The 18,689-nt window shown below is 32.2% G+C and overlaps 3 protein-coding genes and 1 long non-coding RNA gene across 4 annotated transcripts; 2 read left to right on the top strand and 2 right to left on the bottom strand.

Annotated features, from left to right (window-relative positions):
* Positions 1-784: 784 nt before the first annotated feature.
* Positions 785-15,217, bottom strand: LOC135137212 (uncharacterized). Its single transcript, XM_064066806.1, has 5 exons — positions 15,107-15,217; positions 4,129-4,419; positions 3,580-4,029; positions 1,527-3,527; positions 785-1,465 (listed from the first exon to the last, which is right to left on the bottom strand). The coding sequence occupies exons 2-4, from the start codon at positions 4,415-4,417 to the stop codon at positions 1,549-1,551; spliced, it is 2,718 nt and encodes a 905-aa protein (XP_063922876.1). The 5' UTR covers positions 4,418-4,419; positions 15,107-15,217; the 3' UTR covers positions 785-1,465; positions 1,527-1,548.
* Positions 5,031-10,314, bottom strand: LOC135137350 (heat shock 70 kDa protein-like). The gene is made up of 7 exons (XM_064066973.1): positions 10,286-10,314; positions 10,105-10,206; positions 8,910-8,992; positions 7,527-7,531; positions 7,230-7,455; positions 5,584-7,176; positions 5,031-5,044 (listed from the first exon to the last, which is right to left on the bottom strand). Exons 1-7 carry the CDS (start codon positions 10,312-10,314, stop codon positions 5,031-5,033), a joined length of 2,052 nt encoding a protein of 683 aa, XP_063923043.1.
* Positions 13,031-13,767, top strand: LOC135137677 (uncharacterized). The gene is made up of 4 exons (XR_010281902.1): positions 13,031-13,227; positions 13,284-13,374; positions 13,423-13,590; positions 13,647-13,767. It is a non-coding gene; the product is annotated as an uncharacterized LOC135137677 (long non-coding RNA).
* Positions 15,218-15,233: 16 nt separating the features above from the next.
* Positions 15,234-18,000, top strand: LOC135137213 (E3 SUMO-protein ligase ZBED1-like). The gene is made up of 3 exons (XM_064066807.1): positions 15,234-15,568; positions 15,664-16,095; positions 16,147-18,000. Exons 2-3 carry the CDS (start codon positions 15,672-15,674, stop codon positions 17,706-17,708), a joined length of 1,986 nt encoding a protein of 661 aa, XP_063922877.1. The 5' UTR covers positions 15,234-15,568; positions 15,664-15,671; the 3' UTR covers positions 17,709-18,000.
* Positions 18,001-18,689: the final 689 nt, after the last annotated feature.

Genomic DNA, 18,689 nt, shown 5'->3' with positions numbered 1-18,689 from the left:
GCTGCAGTGCCCAATTTATGCCGTCGATGAATCAGGTCGTCTAGTTGGCGGTGCCTTCTTTGCAGAATGGAAATAAGTTTCAATGGTTGGGGCAGACAGGACTTCAAGAGGAGATGCTCGTTATGCCACTTTTGCTACGTATCCACACGCTACATATTTTGTTTTTCACTAAACATTTTGATGCTCGACTGCCATAACTTAAATTTGCCACACATTCTAAATAACTTGTTTATTCGCATTTAGTTACTTTTGTATATTTGTGACATTGAAATAATTATTGTTGAGGACTGAAAAGGGTTTTTGAAATGAATAAACGATTTTTATCCTCCATCTTCTGTGTTTGATTTAGGGGCACTTTTCCAACCTTAGGGTTCACCATTTGGCATTTGAACGCATTCCGTCACAAAAAACAAACACACACACACGACGTATAGTAGATATTTAAGGTGAGATCTAAAAAAATTAAACCGAAACACATACAGAATATGTTATTTCACTTTTGATCTTGATGAATAACACCAGTACAATCTAGATTTTGATCAAACAAGTCCTTTATTTATAATTCCGATCAACAGTATTCTATGGGTTTTGATAATTTTCTAAATACGCCAAAATTAAAAAGTATATGCCACCTTTTTCATCAAGAATGTTCTTGGTATCGATTTTTTCCTAGTCGGGTGTGTAACTACTTAATTAAGCTAAGCTAATTATGTTCTCTTTATAACATATCTTAAAAATATTCAATTTTGTCTTCACATCATACCACACAAAGGCAAATTGATCAAGATCGAAGGATTTTTTTTATATAAATGAAACGTATTTATCTACATACTTACCTCTACTCGGTCCTTTTCGCCTCTTGTAAAATTACCTCATACGTGTATGGAGTTTCTTACCATAGTAATTCACTTAAGTTTTAAAAAGGGAATAATTTCTAATGCTAAAAGAATGTGAGCTTTTAGAAATGAGTGACTATTTTATCAGTTCTTTTGTTTATAATATGTGTGGCGGCACAATAACGCGTTGGTAAGCGGAGAAAGATAAGCGGCCTCGTAGTGTAGTGGTCAGGCTACATGTTTTGTGGTATGCCCTGGAATTAAGTCTATAGTTTTTCCAAACAATGCACCTATAACAGACAATACTAGTGCACCTAATTTCTCACGTTTATTAAGGTTAATATAGACTTGTATAATTGTACTAGACTTCTTACATTTACATACTTAAATATATTAAATATATTGACATATTTTAGCACAAAGTATTTGTAAAACAAGCGGGAGCTTTGTAACCACATACTTTGTTTATATAAATTAAGGTTTTTGGGTGAAACCATGGTCGTATCTTGAATTAGCGGCGCTTCTTAAGATCACGTTGATTTCTTGCTAACTATATTTCATATGTACTTGCTTAGAAACATCAAACAATTTAATCCAAAGAACGCAGCATATCCGAGAATGCTGACGGTCTACAACAAGTAATCAACAGTTGCTCTCAACGACATATATACAATTTTAACATCAACTTACATTACAATTTATAAAGAAATAATTATTCGTCAATCGCGTTGTTGTCAAGATGACGAATTAAACTTTTCACGTAGTCAATAACCTCAACCACTTCCTTCAGCAGGTCTGCATTTTTGCCACACACAATCTTGTCCAGCTCCTCCAATATGCGTACTAAATTTTCATGAATGACGTAATAATCCACGGAATAATTCGTACCCAAATAAAATTTCACACTCTCTTCATAAGTTTCGGCTCTTTTCCGAATCAACCGAACGAACTCAATACTGTGTTTAGAAACATCAAAAGAATCAGTATTAAAATCAAAGTGACTTTTCAGTTCCAACATTGATTCAGGTTGTTTTACAGTAACGACGTAATTAGCTAACGTCGCATCCACTGTTTGTAAACACTTATATAATTCTTTAAGAAAGCTCTGCTTTTGAGAATCCAATTCTGGATTTCCTTGGGGCATGTCTTCGACGAAGTTTTTCAGGAAAAAAAGCTTATCGACTACGTTCTTGAAGACATCTTGTGGTACAACTGGTGCATTTGATTTTATAGATTCTTTAATGCCTTCCAAGACTCCAGTTTTCTGTATAATGTCAAGTTTACTCCTTTCAAAAGCGATTTTTGTCTCAATATCTGACACCTTGTTCAAAACATCCAAATTATACGAAGATTTTTTTATTGAGCTAAGAACATTTTCATGACTTTTCAATAATTCTATTCGTTTTTCAAAAGATAGTTCCTTCGAATATGAAAGTATTAATTGTTCGATATCATTCAAAGAATACATACATTCGCAAGTCTCTTCGTTCTTTTTCGCCATGTCTTCTAATAAAAACAAAGTTAAATTCACCGTATTTGACATAATATCAGTCGCACGACCATCGCTACTAAAATACTCTACAGCTTTATGTGCGAAACTGAAAATTTCGTTGCGCTTTTGAAGATAAGATTCGGTTGAAACAGAATAAATATACCCTTGCGCTTGATTTTCATACTCATTTAACTTAATTTTGATTTCTTGGAAAGCTTGTGGACAGTTTGCCACAATTTTTGCTTCCACGCTTTGTAAGAACAGACGAATTTCTTTTTTCTTTGTCATCACCCTACTGCTGAAATTGTTTTCAACCTCGCCTATTTTATGGCGAAGCTGATTGAAGAATTGAAGAATTGATAAAGCGTCTGTAACTGTGTCACAGTCAACATTTGCCGCTTCATTTTTTATGTTTTCTAAGTAACTTAAAGCAGAAATTAGCTGTCCATTATATATCCCTTGATTATTTAAAATTTCCAAGATACTGCGAATTTTGGTGCTTGTATTCTGCTTAAAAATTTCCATGCAACGATATTCTTTTGGTAATTCTTCAACCTGCTTCAAAAGCATTCTCACCTCTTCACATTTAATCTCATAATTTGTAACGTAAAATGGAAAAGGAAATTGTTCTGCGTACATTTTCTGCTGCTTGAGAGTTTTACAAATTCGTTTCAAATTGTTACTTATTTCAAAAACAATCGTTCCTTCAATCATGTTTAAAACTTGCAGTTTTTGGATACAGATGTCATTGTAGTTGTTGGTAATAGCATTAACTTTTTCTTTGCATACTTCCAAAAGTTTTTTCTTCTCCATGAAATCAACATGTGACGAAACAATCTGAAAAACTTCTTCTTCTATCTTCTTAAGCAACTTAAAAATGTCGTTAATTTCTTTAGTTGCTTTTTCTATGTTTATCAACTTGGTCGAAAGCCCAGTACCTTTCTTCCGTAAGATTTCTTTTCTTTGAGCAATGTCCTCATTTTCTGCTTTTACTTGTTTCAGTTTATCTATAGTTAACTCGTTTATCCGTTTTGACAAATCTCCCACAAGTTTACCGTCAATGGGAGGGTAAAGCCTTTCTATGATTTTTTCACAATCATTTAAATTATCTTCTATGTATTTTAACAAGTTATGACTCTTCTTGACTTTACGTGCAAAGCTTGCTGTTTCTTGAAAATTGGCCTCGGCGCTAAACCGACCTAAAATTTTGACCATAAACTATCGCAAAAATAAAGTATTTACTCTTCTTACTAGAATTTGAATTCCTGCTTGATTCTCCATTTCTCCCACTTTTTCGATTCATTTCCATTATTCCTTCTCGACTGAGATTGTAGATAAGGTTTGTTTTAGACTTTATCTTTATTAGATTTTTTTTCGTCTGTTGTGCGTTAAATGGACTTACATTCCTGTAATCGAACCGATCAAAATTTTTAATAACCTGATTTAAGTTCTGCGAAGTTTCTTCTAATATGGTGGAAACTTTTGTTTTTGGGCATTTTAAATATATTTTTAAAAATAAAATGGAAAGTTTTTCTTTTTCTTCGTCCTTCATGTCAGCGGCAGGAAAAGTATAGAGCCTCTGGCTACACGCAGCCACTGTTTTCAGTAAGTTGTGATACTTACTTTCCTCTATTTTATCCTCTTCCACGTTCTTCATAATACTAAGCAACTGAGTTTTTAATTCATAGAAATCTCTGTCAACTAAAAAATAACACATTTGTAGATTACTTCCTCTTTTTTTGGAGTAATGTAAATAAATGATCCTACTTCTTTGTTAAAGATACAGACAAAAATACCCACCTTCAGGTATATTTTTCCCTTGAAAATTTTTAACCGGTAGTTTGTCCAATTGTTTGATGGCTACAGTAATTGAATCCTGAATTTTAAATGACTTCTTTGGTAATATATTCTTTCTCTTAGATTCTTGTTCTATCTGTTTTTGGTAAATCTGCAACGCTGCTATTATTTGGTTCTTTACATATTTATCGATATTTTCTTCTTCGTCTTTTATTTTGACAGTCAAACCAATCACATCCGACTCAATTCTTGCGGTATTAACCGATTCTTCTTTAGCAAAAAAGATTCCCATAACTAAAACAATAAACAAGAAATTATGTCTACTGTGACTAATTTAAAACAATTACACAGCACGCAGTGTCTATTAATATATTATTGAAAAAATCAGACACTTCAAAATCACCTAAACGGTTGATAATCATCAGTTCTTTGATTTAGAAGCTGACATGTGGTGTGAAGAAAATAGCCGCAATGATAATCGTGTGAGATAAAAAAAATATATAATTAATAAATAAAACAATAAAATTATAAAATTTATTTATTTCTTTACATATTTATAAGACACATAAAACCCTTCCTAACAGTACCATATGAAAATCAGTGTTCGATGAGTCTGAACCGGGACAAATAAATATAATATAAATTGTATACTTTTCCTCGATGGTCTGAACTCGATTAACAACTGGCATGAACTCAATCTAATAAAACAGGGCCAGTGATGTTAATATAATAAAGATCTGAGTTGGAAGAGCATGGCATTGACGAATTGGAGAGCAGAAGGTATGGATCCTCTCCACACAGCCTTTAAGATGGTGTGCTTATAATCTAGAACTTAGTTGTAGGGCCAAACTGCTCATTATAAGAGCACGATTTCTGTTATATAGGAACTAGTCGATGTAGGAACCTTAAGGTGTGCCAGCTACAGAAATTACGTGTAAAACCGAAACAAACAACTTCAAAAGAATCTCTTTGTAAAGACTAATTTTCTGTTTAGAGTTTCCCGAACATAAAAAAATCTTGAGCTCCTATTTTTAATGAAAATTCTTGATGTTGAAATACACACAAAACTCATGTAACCATTTTCATATAAAACTTCAAGCCACATACTAAAGCCAGCGCTTACGATACCCACCAAACTGTAACAGACGCATTTTTTTTCCTGAAATAATAAAATGTTGTGTGTTATCGAATGTTAACAGGAAATCAAAAAAGGTTTCATATTTAATGCACAGGTTTTAAAGATTTAATAATTTAATTACTACATAACATGATGAATTTTTGTTATAACAGAATAAGAATATGTTATAGACGAAAAATTATAGAGGATAATAAAATAATCTTAATCAAATATATGTAAATATAATGTAAAAATGTTATATATACCCACACTAGGCACGAATCAGTTAGAAATTGAAGCAGGCATAAGTTCAAACGAATAAAATTTAACAAAAGGCTCACACTGAACTTTAATTTCTTGTATTAATTCCTCTACTCTCTTTTTCTCTTCAAGACTCATACTTTCTGCCGTGTTCATAGTTTCTTCACACATTTCGTAAATTCCTCTATGAGTGTTATTTAACTTTTTTTTGTCTAAGTTATACATTACACTGACGCAATATTTAATTAGATAACCCTTCAATTGTGCAAATTGTTGAAAAAGTTGATCCTCTTTCTTATATTTTTCTGCGTCGAGTATACTATTATTGATTTCTTCTTCACTTTTGTTGCCTCTGGCGTAATTTATCTTTAGCTGTTTAACATTGTTTTTATATTTCTCTTGTGCGGTGACAATCAAGATGCCATTTGCGTCTACAGCGAATGTTACTATAGCTTCGCAACGACCAGGAGGGGCAGGAGTTATATTAGTAATTTCAAAGTGACCCAGAAGGCGATTTTTAATAACGTTTAAACGTTCACCTTCAAAAACTCTAAACGACATAACACTTTGTCGATTTTCAAGAGTCCTATAACTTTCAGTTCCGCGTGCAGGTATCGTAGAATTTCGTGGTATTACAATACTCATTTCATTAACAAAGTCAGCAAGCCCAAGCGATAATGGAACCACATCGATCAATTGAATTTTGCCGATTACTTGCCTGGAACTTGTCGACAACATTGCAGCTTGAAGAGCCGCTCCTTCTGCAACACATTCGTCCGGATTAACAAACTTATTAATTGTTTTTTCGTCAAAAAACCCACAGAGCAATTTCTGAATTTTCGGTATGCGCGTTGACCCTCCCGACAAAATCACCTCTTTGATAGAATTTTTCGAAATTGTCGAACCTTTAACGCATGCATCGACTATATCCATCGTACGCTTAAATAATGGATCCGCGATTGTCTCAAATTCTTCTCTCGTTATACTTATCTGAATGTTGGGATGGTCTTTAACAAATCCAATAAGGACTATCACAGTTTCCGGAACCGAAGATAAAGCTTTCTTCGCGTCTTCACATTTATTGTGTAGTCTTCGCAGATTTTCCTTGTCGTTTCTAGGGTCGTAGTCGTAGTGTTTTATTAGCTGCTCAGCAACGTAATTTACGATGATATTATCAAAATCGTGTCCGCCTAGTTGTGTATCGCCGTCTACGCAAACAATCTCGATGTTGTTTGAACTCCTTTTGAGAATAGCGACGTCAAAAGTTCCACCCCCCAGGTCGTACACCAACGAATAATTTTCCTCGCTTTTATCGTACTCAAAATAGTAGAAGAGCGCAGCTGCTGTTGGTTCGTTTAACAATTTCAGAACTGTGAATCCAGCATCTTCAGCAGCAGCTAACGTAACTTCTCTCTGAGTCACGTTAAAATACGCAGGAACTGTGATCACGACTTTGTTCACGGTTTGTCGTAGTTTAGCTTCCACGTCACTCTTGAGCTTCTGCAGGATTATGGAACATAGTTCTTGAGGAGTTTTCTTCAGTACCTTATTTCTTTGCTGAACTACAACCAAAGGAGTATTTGATTCACCCCTTTCTACTTTAAATGCGAGATACTTCAAGTTCTTCTGAACGTAAGAATCGGTGAACGTTCTCCCGACAAGGCGCTTGACCTCTGAAATATTTTTTATTTATAGATATGCAAATTTGAATTTGAAAGATTCCTACCATAGATACCATGGTCTGGTTTAGTGGCAGCAATTCTCCTCGCATGCTCACCCACAACAGGATCATCTATGCTTGTAAAAAATATAAAAGAGGGCGTAATACGGCCACCATCGCTGTTTTCTAGTATTCTTGTCTTCCCATCAAGATAAAGAGATACGCAGGAATTGGTTGTCCCCAAATCAATACCAATGACCAAATCTTCCATGAGTACAAGTATTAATTCAACCTGGAACAATTTATTATATAAAATCCATCTACCTACCACATAAAAGATTTTTTTTTCTACACGACAGTCACGTTCACTGAACATAAACATCATATAAAACGGAAGGGATATTAAAACAAACCGGAACGTGGAAACAAAGTTGCCTTTTCCTTAAAAAAATGCGTGATCCCCATAGTTTCATATCATATAGTTCACATGTACTTTGGGTGAAAACCCAGAGATGATTTTTGCGGTGAAAATGGCCTCAGGTTAATTTCCACTACCACTTTTTGCAGTAAATTGTTAATTTGCGCTTTAAAAAAGTTTACTTATGTCGTTTGTAATGTAACTTACATTACATGCCGCGTAAGTAAACTTTTTTGCCGAGGCTAAGAAAGAACTCGCGCGGCATGTATTGTATTACGTTTTTTCTGCCACCGGCACCAGTAACAATAAAAAGTAATAATTTTAATAATTAAAAAAATATTTAACAAATTATCAGAAATGTGTTGGATGTATATTTCGTTTCCGTGGTAACAAGTTGTTTGCATTAATGAAATTGATAAAAATGGTTCTTCAAAGTAAAAAATGAGTTTGTCAAGTGAATTAAGAGTAATAGAAGAGGCTGCCGATCGTCCCTGCGCTTGTCTATTACCAGAAAAATTACAAGTACGATATAGTCAAACATATAACGCATTTTCAAATTGATTAGTTCTTAACTAAAACAAAATATTGACATTTCTTTGACATTCATTATTATTTTGTCCTGGCAGCGTAAATACCTCTTACGCGCTTAGCAACCTATACTATCCTTTATACTATTTGGATGAATTAACAATACAATTCATATATTTGCCCATTTAGTTCCCCAAGGAACACCTCCCGTTACTGACGTGGCTAACAACATGGTTGCCCTATCTACTGCACTGATGTTTACGTCACTGTCATTGTAGTAATAAGATTCACTAACGCTGGCGGTGACAGAAAAAATTTTTCTTAAAAAATTTTGGTACATCATAGGAGGTTTTGACTTACCATTTTAACTTGTCATCTGTACCTATCCAAACTGAAAATAGAAAAAAGTTGATGACATCATTACAAAATTTTATTACTTTCACTTCTGTTTTTTACTTCCTAAATGTAAAGTCAAAAAAATTCAGTTTACAGAATAATATTTTATTATATTTATAATTATAAATTGATCTAAGAAAGTAACATCCTGGGTGCATGTCAAATTGGCGACAATTTGAATTTTCTACAATGCGCGCATGCGCATAACAGACAATTAGGACAATTTTAAATTAGGACACTTTAATTTACACGAGGGGACAGACTATTTCCTGAAAACAATTGTGCATTTATTGTTCTATTCCAATACAATTAAAAGATTAACGTGATTTACCCAGAAAAATGAAAAATCAAATATTTCTGTATCTCTGTTTCGCGTAACAACGTAAACACTGAAAAGTACAAACATATTCCGGCCGATTTGGCGAAATCTGCTCGAGCAAAATCGATGTGGAAATACACATTTTGATCATAGTTAACACTAGTGTACCTAAATAATATAACGATAAGAGTAGAGCAAACACTGACAAGTGACAGCAATTTTTGATCCAAAACTAATGCCAAAAGATCAGTGGCGTTACGAGGAAAATTTTAAATAGAGGTTACTATTGAATTAGTGGTATTAAGCTTATTTACATAATATAATAAACAAAATATCCAAGATAATTATTTGTTATCTCGAAATTTTTCAGTTAAATAGTTTTAATATAAACTCAAGAAATTTTTGACAACGAAACTGTTACTCTTTATTTTTTTTTCAAATTTTTGATTTGCATTTTCAACCAAATCCCTCATTGCATGGCTTTTGCTGGACCATTTTATTCTTTGTTTTTTCCTTATTTCTTCTTTAGCTTTTCTGATATAGATCTTCCGACGGTAAACTATCATTCATGCAGTAAATTTTGTTTTATTATTGCAGCGTTTTGGAAATAGTATTGAACGATAAATCGAATTTTTCCTAATTTCTTTCTTCATGACTTACAAAACATTACCAGTGCAAAAATTATTATTATTTAAATAATCTCTCAAATTACAAAATATTTTGCATAATTTTCATTACAATTCTTCTTAAAGACCAAAGCAACAATACATTTTTTGCAAAAATTTTTATATTTTATCAACGTTTTAACAACGTAACCTGTGCAACTGTATAAAGCATTTTTCTCTCAAAGAGAGTTGTTTTTTTTTTCAAATTCCAATTTCTAGGCAAAGCTAAGTTTTCTTTTCCTTTAGGAACATCGTCTTCTTTTCTGTTATTATTTTTAATGTAACTCAAAAAAGCAACTAAAGGTGTTGTTTTGTCGGTTTCGTAACTTGAGTTATTTGAAACGTCCAAATATTGAGAACCTGATAAAAGTTTTAAATCATATTTAAATTGAATGGCCGTAGAGACCGGATGTCTTGACCGAATTTGGGAAAATACATTTTCTAAACAATCTTGAGAAAATCTCGTTATTAATAAATATGAGTTTTTTTTTTTCGTTCAAAAACAAGTTTTGCAGGTCTAAAATTGATGTTGTAGTCACTATAACACCTGTTTGAATAAGCTTCCAAATTGATTTTCCAAATTTGTCAGGAGCGACTTTTAAGTTTAAAAATAACTTAATGAACTCTTGAAGGAATTCTATAGTTTCCCTACAGACAGCCATATTAAACTTGGTCAAGGCCAAAATAGTTGATCTAGAACTAATCAACTGGAACCACCTATGTACATGCAACATCAATAAAAACAAGATTTATCTTCTCTCTCCTCTTCCGCATCAAATTTTATTCCACAACTAACATTTCGTTTAGAGACTTTGACACCTTCATTTTGTTTAAATAGTTAGATTGTAAAAGATCCACATTTAATTTAGACGCAAATTGCGGCTCAAATTTGCCTTCTTCTTCACAAAAATCTTTGATGTGTTGCACGTCAACCAAATCCGAAGTTAGTTCACATTTTTCAACAAAATCATTTGGTAATTGAATGATTTTGTCTTGTACCAAACATTGCTTTACATTTTTTTAAAAATGTGGCCCATCTGCCAGAAAGTAAATTTTTTCGCCATTATAACTGGGTTTAGGACATAATTTTTTGTTTCGCAATTTATTCCAGCTTTCCAAAGGTTTTCCACATAGTTAGATTCGCGGATCTAATATTTGAGGTTTCAGAATGAACCTTCAAACCAATTGCACTGTTTTTCTTAAAAACTGCTTTAAGAACATCAACTAGAACTGCCCCATTCATACTGTCTCCAGTAAAATGGTATGAAACAATTTGTTTTCAGCGAGTAGTAATACGTCCCGCAAGAATTATCAACGCTTTTGTCGCTACTCCCTCATGTTTTGGTAAAGTAATTCCCCCAATATACCTACCACTATGTACACAATAATCAATCCCAGCTTTTATATCTATTTCGTCCAATGCCACTATACAATCCCTCCCAAAATCTTTTGTAAATGAAAATTCAATGTTCGAATAGCTGGAAATGGTAATTTCATTTTTCTTAATAAGTTACATCCACTGGTCCCACATCCAAATTTAAACTTCAAAGATTTAAGTGATTGTTTGCTCGGAACATTTTTTGAATTTTTTCCCTTTTAGAACCTCAATTTGATCATTTGTTAATATATTTCCCAAATTTTTCCTTAAATTTGCATTACACACTTTTTGCTAGTACTTATAATTTTTGGCTTAATTTTTTGTTACTAATTTTTAACATTCTAACTTTTTTTCTTAACGTATCATTTTCTTTCTGTAGCGTTACATAGTCAGGTGGTTGTTTGCACTTTAGCAGTTTAGACGAAACAAATTCAGGCCAGAGAGATTGAGAAGAAAGAGAATCATTTGACAGGGAGAATTCAAACTGAAAAGATTCACTGGAGAGCTTACTATTTGAACTATTACTCTCCGTTGCGCAAGGAAAAATTCAAAGAACAGCGTTTTTCTTTGATTTTTGGCCCTATATTTCCCATTGATCTTCACAGAAATGTTGGCCCCAAACTCGTCCATATTTACTAGGCGCAATGTTCATGTTTTTTAACCATAATGCACGAAAATATGGTTTTTGTGGAATAGCTTTAAAGAACATTCCATTCTCAGATCTATTTTTACAACCTTTCACGCTGCAGCTGGTCATCGTTCAAATTTCTAACGACGAACGGTTATGAATGTCAAATTGACAAGATTAAAATACAATTTCTTTTAAATAGGACGTGGAAAAAATGATCCACCAATAAAAATGAATCACGCTCTTTGCCTTACTCTTCTCATAATTATTCTCTCTAGGTACCCTTCTGTCAGTTGTGTTAATTTTTGTGTTGAGTGATGCTCATTTTTCGTGATATTTATCTTTTTGTTAATGGAATTAACTTTTCACGTTTCTGTTCTTCGAACTACTGATCTGATAAGTTTACTAATACATCAACATAAAGTTGCAGCATTTTATTTGTTTACAAATGATCGCCAAAAATAAATCTTCATTGCTTTCATATTGTTAGTCATTATTCCGATATAATATACGTACAAATATTTCCTGTTGCAGACCACAACTATCACTTATGTATAGTTTCCTGTGAGCTATATCGGATATGTTAAACTATGTACGGTAGATTGCGGAAAAATAAATTTTCGATTTTGATTTCAAGCAAAGATGCGTACCAATATCAGTTTGGAGAGGTACAGTGTAATACCTAATTATAACAACAGTACTGCTTTCCCAAATTTTCTGGGAAATAGTTTGGGCCGCTCTTGATTCGATCAATAATAAATTAAGCCACCCTGTATAAACAATTCTAAAAAATATGAATGAATTGCATTCCTCAAAATTTTGAGATTACGTCATCACTTGGGGTTCAGGGGATTAAAGAGACATCAGTGGTTAACGATTTACCTCACAGACGCATATTATTTTGCACATTTTTTGACTCTGTGAAATTTTTGAGATCACATCATTAAATTTTTCTAAGGGATAAACAGATGAATCAGCTATTTACCATGTCATGCGTCATGCCTAAAATGACGAAAAAGCGTGTTGTAAAATTTCAGCACAATTGCTCTTCTCCTGTTGTACCCCCAGCAGCAAGCAATATTTTTCTAATATTTATACAAGATTGATATAATATTAAATGTTGACTAGATATTACAAATATTTATATAATATTCATTTTATATTTATAAATTTATATATGAATTTCAACATATATTACATATTTATGAAATGTCTTTTTATCAAGATACCGAACAACAAAAATGAAAAAAAAAGTACCATGTTGGGACAACTTGTAGGTAATTTATGTCATAGGGTTTTTATCGGAGCAATATTAAAAATTGATTTGAAAAAATACCAGCTATTGTGAAATTGACACTATTCGAAATCTCGCTTTGCACACTATTAATTGCTCATTAAAAAGTAATATTTTTTTTATTTCTGCGAACAAAAAATAACAATTTTATTCATCATTTTTATAAAACTTACATAAATTTGCGTTTCACCTACAGATGCGCTTGCTCTGCTGGAACGCGTTTGCGCAATGTGGAACATATACATATTTTCTGTTATTGTTGGTGGTTCAAAAAGTATTTTGTGTAAGTTCATGGTGTTTGTCCTATTGTGAATTGTGATTATCGGTACTGCGATAAATTCAGAATAGTGTAGTAAATACCGTTTTGTCAAGAAAACAGTACTAAACCTACATAACCTCACTTCTACATGGAATGCAGAAAATGCAATTTCTCAACACGTAAGTATATTTAAGACATTAAAATATTTCTGAATATAAGCATATTATGAATGTAGAGACAAAATGATGAATGTCCGGGCGCAACCAAAAAAAAAAGAAGAAATCGAGTTAGAAATTGCGGGAGATACGCAGAAATTGGATGAATTGGTAAGCATTTATTATGATTATTATCAACTCCTAGTATTTATAAACTAGTTTCAGACTGATAATAATGTTTATTTGTCAGGAAGAGAAGACGTAAAAAAACATGTATGCAATTTTGAAGAAATTATTAATAATGAACCAAATTGCTTTCAAGTTTTCAGGGCAAGGAAAAAAATAAGCTCTCTTTTAGTGAACTTACAATTAACAAGGCTACAATATGTAAAGTTATGTGATTTCTTAAAAATTACGAACTATGTAAGTTAATTTAATTATAGGTACCACACGAAAACGTCACAAAAACGCCACAACTACTGAAATTTAAAAAATGGTAGGACCTCATTAAGCGCAGACAAAAGCAAGAATGAATTCTCATCGAAAAAAACATGAGGTATGACTTTTTTTATTTTAATTAATTATATCGCTTTTCAATGAATTGGTTATAGAGCAAATAATTATTAAATAAATATTTCTGTATAACAATTGAAATGTAGCAGAACATTGTTAATTCCATTGACAATGTATTTTTATGTCATTGTAAGTTGGCAGTGTATTTTTATGCTTAAAAAATTTATATTGTGTTTCACATCAGGTCATTTTTTAAATTTATGCTCTGGTTGCCCATGAAGCTTATGTCAGCAGTTTCAGTTTCACTGCTGACATAAGTGTCATGGGTAATTACAGCAGAAATTAAAAAAATCACCTGGTACAAATTTTCAATGAATTGGTTCTAGGACAAATAATTTTTAAATGTATAAATATTGCCGCAACGTTTCAGATAAGTACACTGTTATTTCCAGCGACAATGTATTTTTGTGTTTAATAAATTTTATATTGTATTCCATACAAGTTTTTTTTATATCCATACCCCCTTTCATATGAACAACATTTATTAAATGTTTTGAACTAAATAAGTATTAAACATTAAAAATAAATATATATTCAATATTTAAAACCAATATTGATTTTCTAAAAAAAAATCTGTCGTTACTCATATTATTTAAATGTTAGAACTTCAATATTTATTACATATAAAATGTTACTGGGGACAATTTTGATTTTTTTTTTATCTATAGGCACACATTTAAAAATAGGGGTACATATTAATAAGCCGCAAGTACAGAAGCACTACTTTATGACATTTATATAGGATCTGCCTAGTCAAATTTTGAGAGAACGGCACCAAGTTCTCCTGGAAATGACCACGCAAATTTTTTAGTTTTTTTTATATACTAAATTGGTTAGAAACTTAGGAATCACGATTATTGGATTTTGTTTCTTTCTCTTCATATTAATGTCCCGTGGATTATTAGTGCATATGAAACACAATATGTATTTATCACTTCCGTTATCGTTTAACTTGCTTCACTGAAATAGCATTATCAAAGGAATTGGAAAACAAAAAAAATTTCTAACAAAACAATGAAAACTTGTTACCACCGACCACCGGGGAAATACCGACTTTTGTGGAACTCACGATAGGCCATGCAAAAGTTATACACTTTCATTTATTCTCCGCAACATATGTTACACCACATGAAGACAGAACTTACGTGTCAGTTGTACATTTTGTTTACCTAATTCATTTACAAATCTACAAACCCACGAAATTACGAAAACTCGCAACAACTTTTCCACAAAAAGTCACAATCGGCTACAAAAATAAAGTTTTTTGCGCCTCAACAGTTATCGGACGTCGGTAGATGGTTCCGGATAGTAGTAAAAAGAAAATACGAACCTAATACTTCTGGAAATTGCTGGAACAAACAAAACTCGGGATGAATAACACTTCTTGCATACACGCAATCGCACAGAACACACAACTGCTTTAACAGGAGTTAGTGATGTGAAAAATCGATTCGATTCTTGAATAATCGATTGTATCTCATACTAAAGAATCGATTTTCTGTAGATATTTTAAACTTCGATTAATATTTAAATCGATTATTTTTTACGAGAATCGGCTAAAAAAATCAATACCCGTTTAGAAAAATCTAGTGACTTTAGCCACATTTGCGTGGTACTGGTTACCGTGCTGTGCATTGAATGTTGTTCTGTGTGTGGTTCTTTGGTTTTGCTGTTGCTATGGTTACCTACATCGTGCCTACATCCCACATTTGTAAAATCATCGTATGTGCATGTGAAATACTGAAATGCCTAGATTGAAGATTTGGCGGAAGTGGTAAAATCCCCCTTTTTTGTAAGTAAAATTATTAATCCGTGTATTAATCTTGCCAGATTTTTTGTTCGTAGAGTTTAGGTAAACCACGATTTTATATTTTTTCAATATTTTAGATATTAGGATGTCGATGCCAACGTCCAAATCTATTAAACGATATTTTACAAAAATCGATGCAATATCCTCAAGATGTAGATTTTGTCTCAAAATAGTTAAAAATCATAGTAATACTACTAATTTGCTCAGCCACATGAAAAGGAAGCATCCTATGATCCCTTTGAATCAGAAATCGATAATGAATGTAGAATCAAAATCAGAGCAAGAGGAGCCATGTAAAAAAAGACAATGTTTCGAGAAGCCCACATCCCCTATTATTCAATCCGAACCTGGGTGCAGTGGTAGCAGGACAATTGAAAGAAGTTGTGATAATATATCGAATTTATCAGAAGCAACAACTTTAAGCATCTTGGATAGCTCATCATTTTCACATATCAAAGGAAAACAGAAAAAAGTTACTGAAGTGTTTGAAGAAGTATCTTCATATACAGGTTTGTTCAATAATTGAGCAATTTATATTACAAAATTTATTTAAATTTTAGAAGGTGGTAGAAATGCCAGTAAGATTACAAATGCCATTTTGTATATGCTGGCTGTAGATAACATGCCACTGAAAACTGTAGAAAATAAAGGGTTTAAGAAGTTTTTACAAACTACACTTCCACTGTACAAACTACCATGCCGAAAAACTTTCACGAATATGATGGATGAACGGTATGAAGTTATTAGCTCTCAAATTAAAGAAGATTTTAAGAATGTTTTAAATTTCACAATAACAACGGATATATGGACTGATTCTTTCAACACTCGAAGTTTTATGGGAATCACCGTACACTTTTTTAACATGGGTGAATTAAAGTCTGTGAATATTGGTGTGATTATGTTAGAAAAAAGTCACACCGGTGAATATATATGTGAAAAATTAAATGATTTATGTGTGCAGTGGAATATTGACAAGGAAAAAGTAACGGCTATTGTAACGGACAATGGAAGCAATGTTGTGAAGGGGGCATACCTTTGTTTTGGAAAAAAAAAACATCTTCCCTGCTTCGCTCATACACTGAACTTAGTAGTTACAAACGCCTTAAAACTTACAACTCATCTAAGTGATATTATCAATAAGGTTAAAGAGATTGTTGCCTTTTTTAAACATAGCACCAAGGCAACTGAGGAATTGAAGTCTCAACAAATCCAAAATGGGGCGCCAAATAATAAAACGTTGAAGCTAATCCAGCAGTGTGAAACTCGTTGGAATTCAACGTACCTAATGTTGCAGAGATTTTTATTGTTGGCAACTTACATAAGTTCAGTGCTATTTAATTACAAAAATCCAACTATGGTTAATCATGATGAAATTGAAATTTTAGAAGAAGTTGTTTTAATTTTAAAGCCATTTCAATTACTTACTACAGAAATTTCAGGTGAAAAATATGTAACAGCAAGCAAAATAATTCCTCTGGCACATTGTTTAAAATTGTCCTTAAATCGTTTGGATGGTTCTACTGAGTTTGGGAAAGAGCTCATCACAAATTTGGGTAATGAAGTACAGAAACGTTTCTATTCTGAGGAATCTTTTATTGAGAGAAATGAAATATTAGCAGTAGCAACTGTTATTGACCCTCGGTTTAAGAAAATACATTTTGAAAGCGCACGATCGTTATCAAATACATTAAATATTATATCAAAAATGTTTCCAACAAAAACAAGGGAGGTAGACTCTGAAGGATTTTTTAAACCAGTTTCTGATAATAGTAATGATATATGGAATATTCATGAAAATTTGGTTGTTAGTAAAGAATCTCGAATTTCAGATGTAAATAGTGGAAATGGTTTGCCAACAGAATTGAAGCAGTACTTAGACCAATCGATTATTGCTCGAAATGATGATCCAATTCAGTATTTTAAGCAGTTAAAGATAGCGTTTCCTGAATTGTATAAAATTGCAACCAAGTATTTGTCAGTTGTTGGTACATCCGTACCATGTGAGAGACTGTTTAGTAGAGCGGGAGAGATCTTAGCAGACAAACGGTCTAGACTAACAGGACCACATTTGTCAAACTTAATATTCCTGAGCAGTATTGAAGATAAGTACTGGTTTGAATAATTTACAATTATATTTTTGTTTTAAGAGATAAATTTAATTTTTATGTTTACGACTGAATATTATTGATTTTGTATTTTATTGTATTAAGTTTATTTTCATTTAAAATGTTCACAAATTTTTTATTTTTTTACTCCAATTAAAGTTTATGACAATGTTGGAACTTTTTTTAACATTTTCCACAAAACGATTTAATCGAATCGATTATTTTGATTTGTGATTAATTGAATCGATTAATGGTCTAATCAAACTTTATCGATTTATCGATTCGATGTTTTTCGGACCAAAGTCGCATCACTAACAGGAGTACAGGAAGTTAAGTGAACGAGTGAACGACACAGTGTTGCCACTTCTACCTAATTTTCGGTAGATCTACCGATTTTGGGCTCTGGCTACCGATCTACCGATTGAAACCCCAAATCTACCGAAAAGTCTACGATAATTTAAGAAAATTTTATTTTTAATGTATTTATAAATTTTCAATAATTTTTTTTATATAATTTCATTTCCTAATATTTTTTCAATATAAATTTAGTTCTGCGGATTTGCTTAGTTCCCTCCATTACGCACCAGCGTAATCCCTATACATTTTTACAGATAGCGCCAAATATCTACTCTTTTTAAGCGCGTAATAATTAAAAGGGGATTTTTTTTTAATTAGTTGGACAAAATTCGGTATATCCCCGAAACAGTTCAGCAGCTGAGGCTATAAATAAGGGGAATATTATAGTTTGATTGTGTTTTTATTAATAACAAAATGTTCCTACTACCTTTAGCATGTTTACCTATATATTTTTTTTTAATGATCTATGTTAATATTTCGGTTTTTATTTTTTATTTGTTTCTTTTTAATAACAAAATATTTCTATCTTCTTCATATATGACAAAAAATCGTATTATTTATGTGTAATACTTTTTCTATCACAAAAAACCGATCTACCGAAAAAACGCCGAAATTTACCGAAAATTATCGAAGGAATCTAC

This window comes from Zophobas morio, unplaced genomic scaffold (genome assembly GCF_036711695.1).
Source record: "Zophobas morio isolate AGI-343-1 ecotype UQ-CSIRO unplaced genomic scaffold, CSIRO_AGI_Zmor_V1 ptg000029l, whole genome shotgun sequence".
NCBI lineage: Eukaryota > Metazoa > Arthropoda > Insecta > Coleoptera > Tenebrionidae > Zophobas > Zophobas morio.
This window is presented reverse-complemented; position numbering and strand designations above follow the sequence as displayed.

Coding starts and splice junctions, on each gene's coding strand:
- LOC135137212 (XM_064066806.1), bottom strand. CDS start 4,417: ATGGGAATCTTTTTTGCTAAAGAAGAATCGGTTAATACCGCAAGAATT. Junction 4,030..4,128: donor AGGGAAAAATATACCTGAAG/GTGGGTATTTTT, acceptor GTTATTTTTTAG/TTGACAGAGATTTCTATGAA. Junction 3,528..3,579: donor AAGCAGGAATTCAAATTCTA/GTAAGAAGAGTA, acceptor TCAAAATTTTAG/GTCGGTTTAGCGCCGAGGCC.
- LOC135137350 (XM_064066973.1), bottom strand. CDS start 10,314: ATGAAGGTGTCAAAGTCTCTAAACGAAAT. Junction 8,993..10,104: donor TTCCTTCAAGAGTTCATTAA/GTTATTTTTAAA, acceptor TATATTATTTAG/GTACACTAGTGTTAACTATG. Junction 7,177..7,229: donor ACCAGACCATGGTATCTATG/GTAGGAATCTTT, acceptor AAAATATTTCAG/AGGTCAAGCGCCTTGTCGGG.
- LOC135137213 (XM_064066807.1), top strand. CDS start 15,672: ATGTCGATGCCAACGTCCAAATCTATTAAACGATATTTTACAAAAATC. Junction 16,096..16,146: donor AGAAGTATCTTCATATACAG/GTTTGTTCAATA, acceptor TTTAAATTTTAG/AAGGTGGTAGAAATGCCAGT.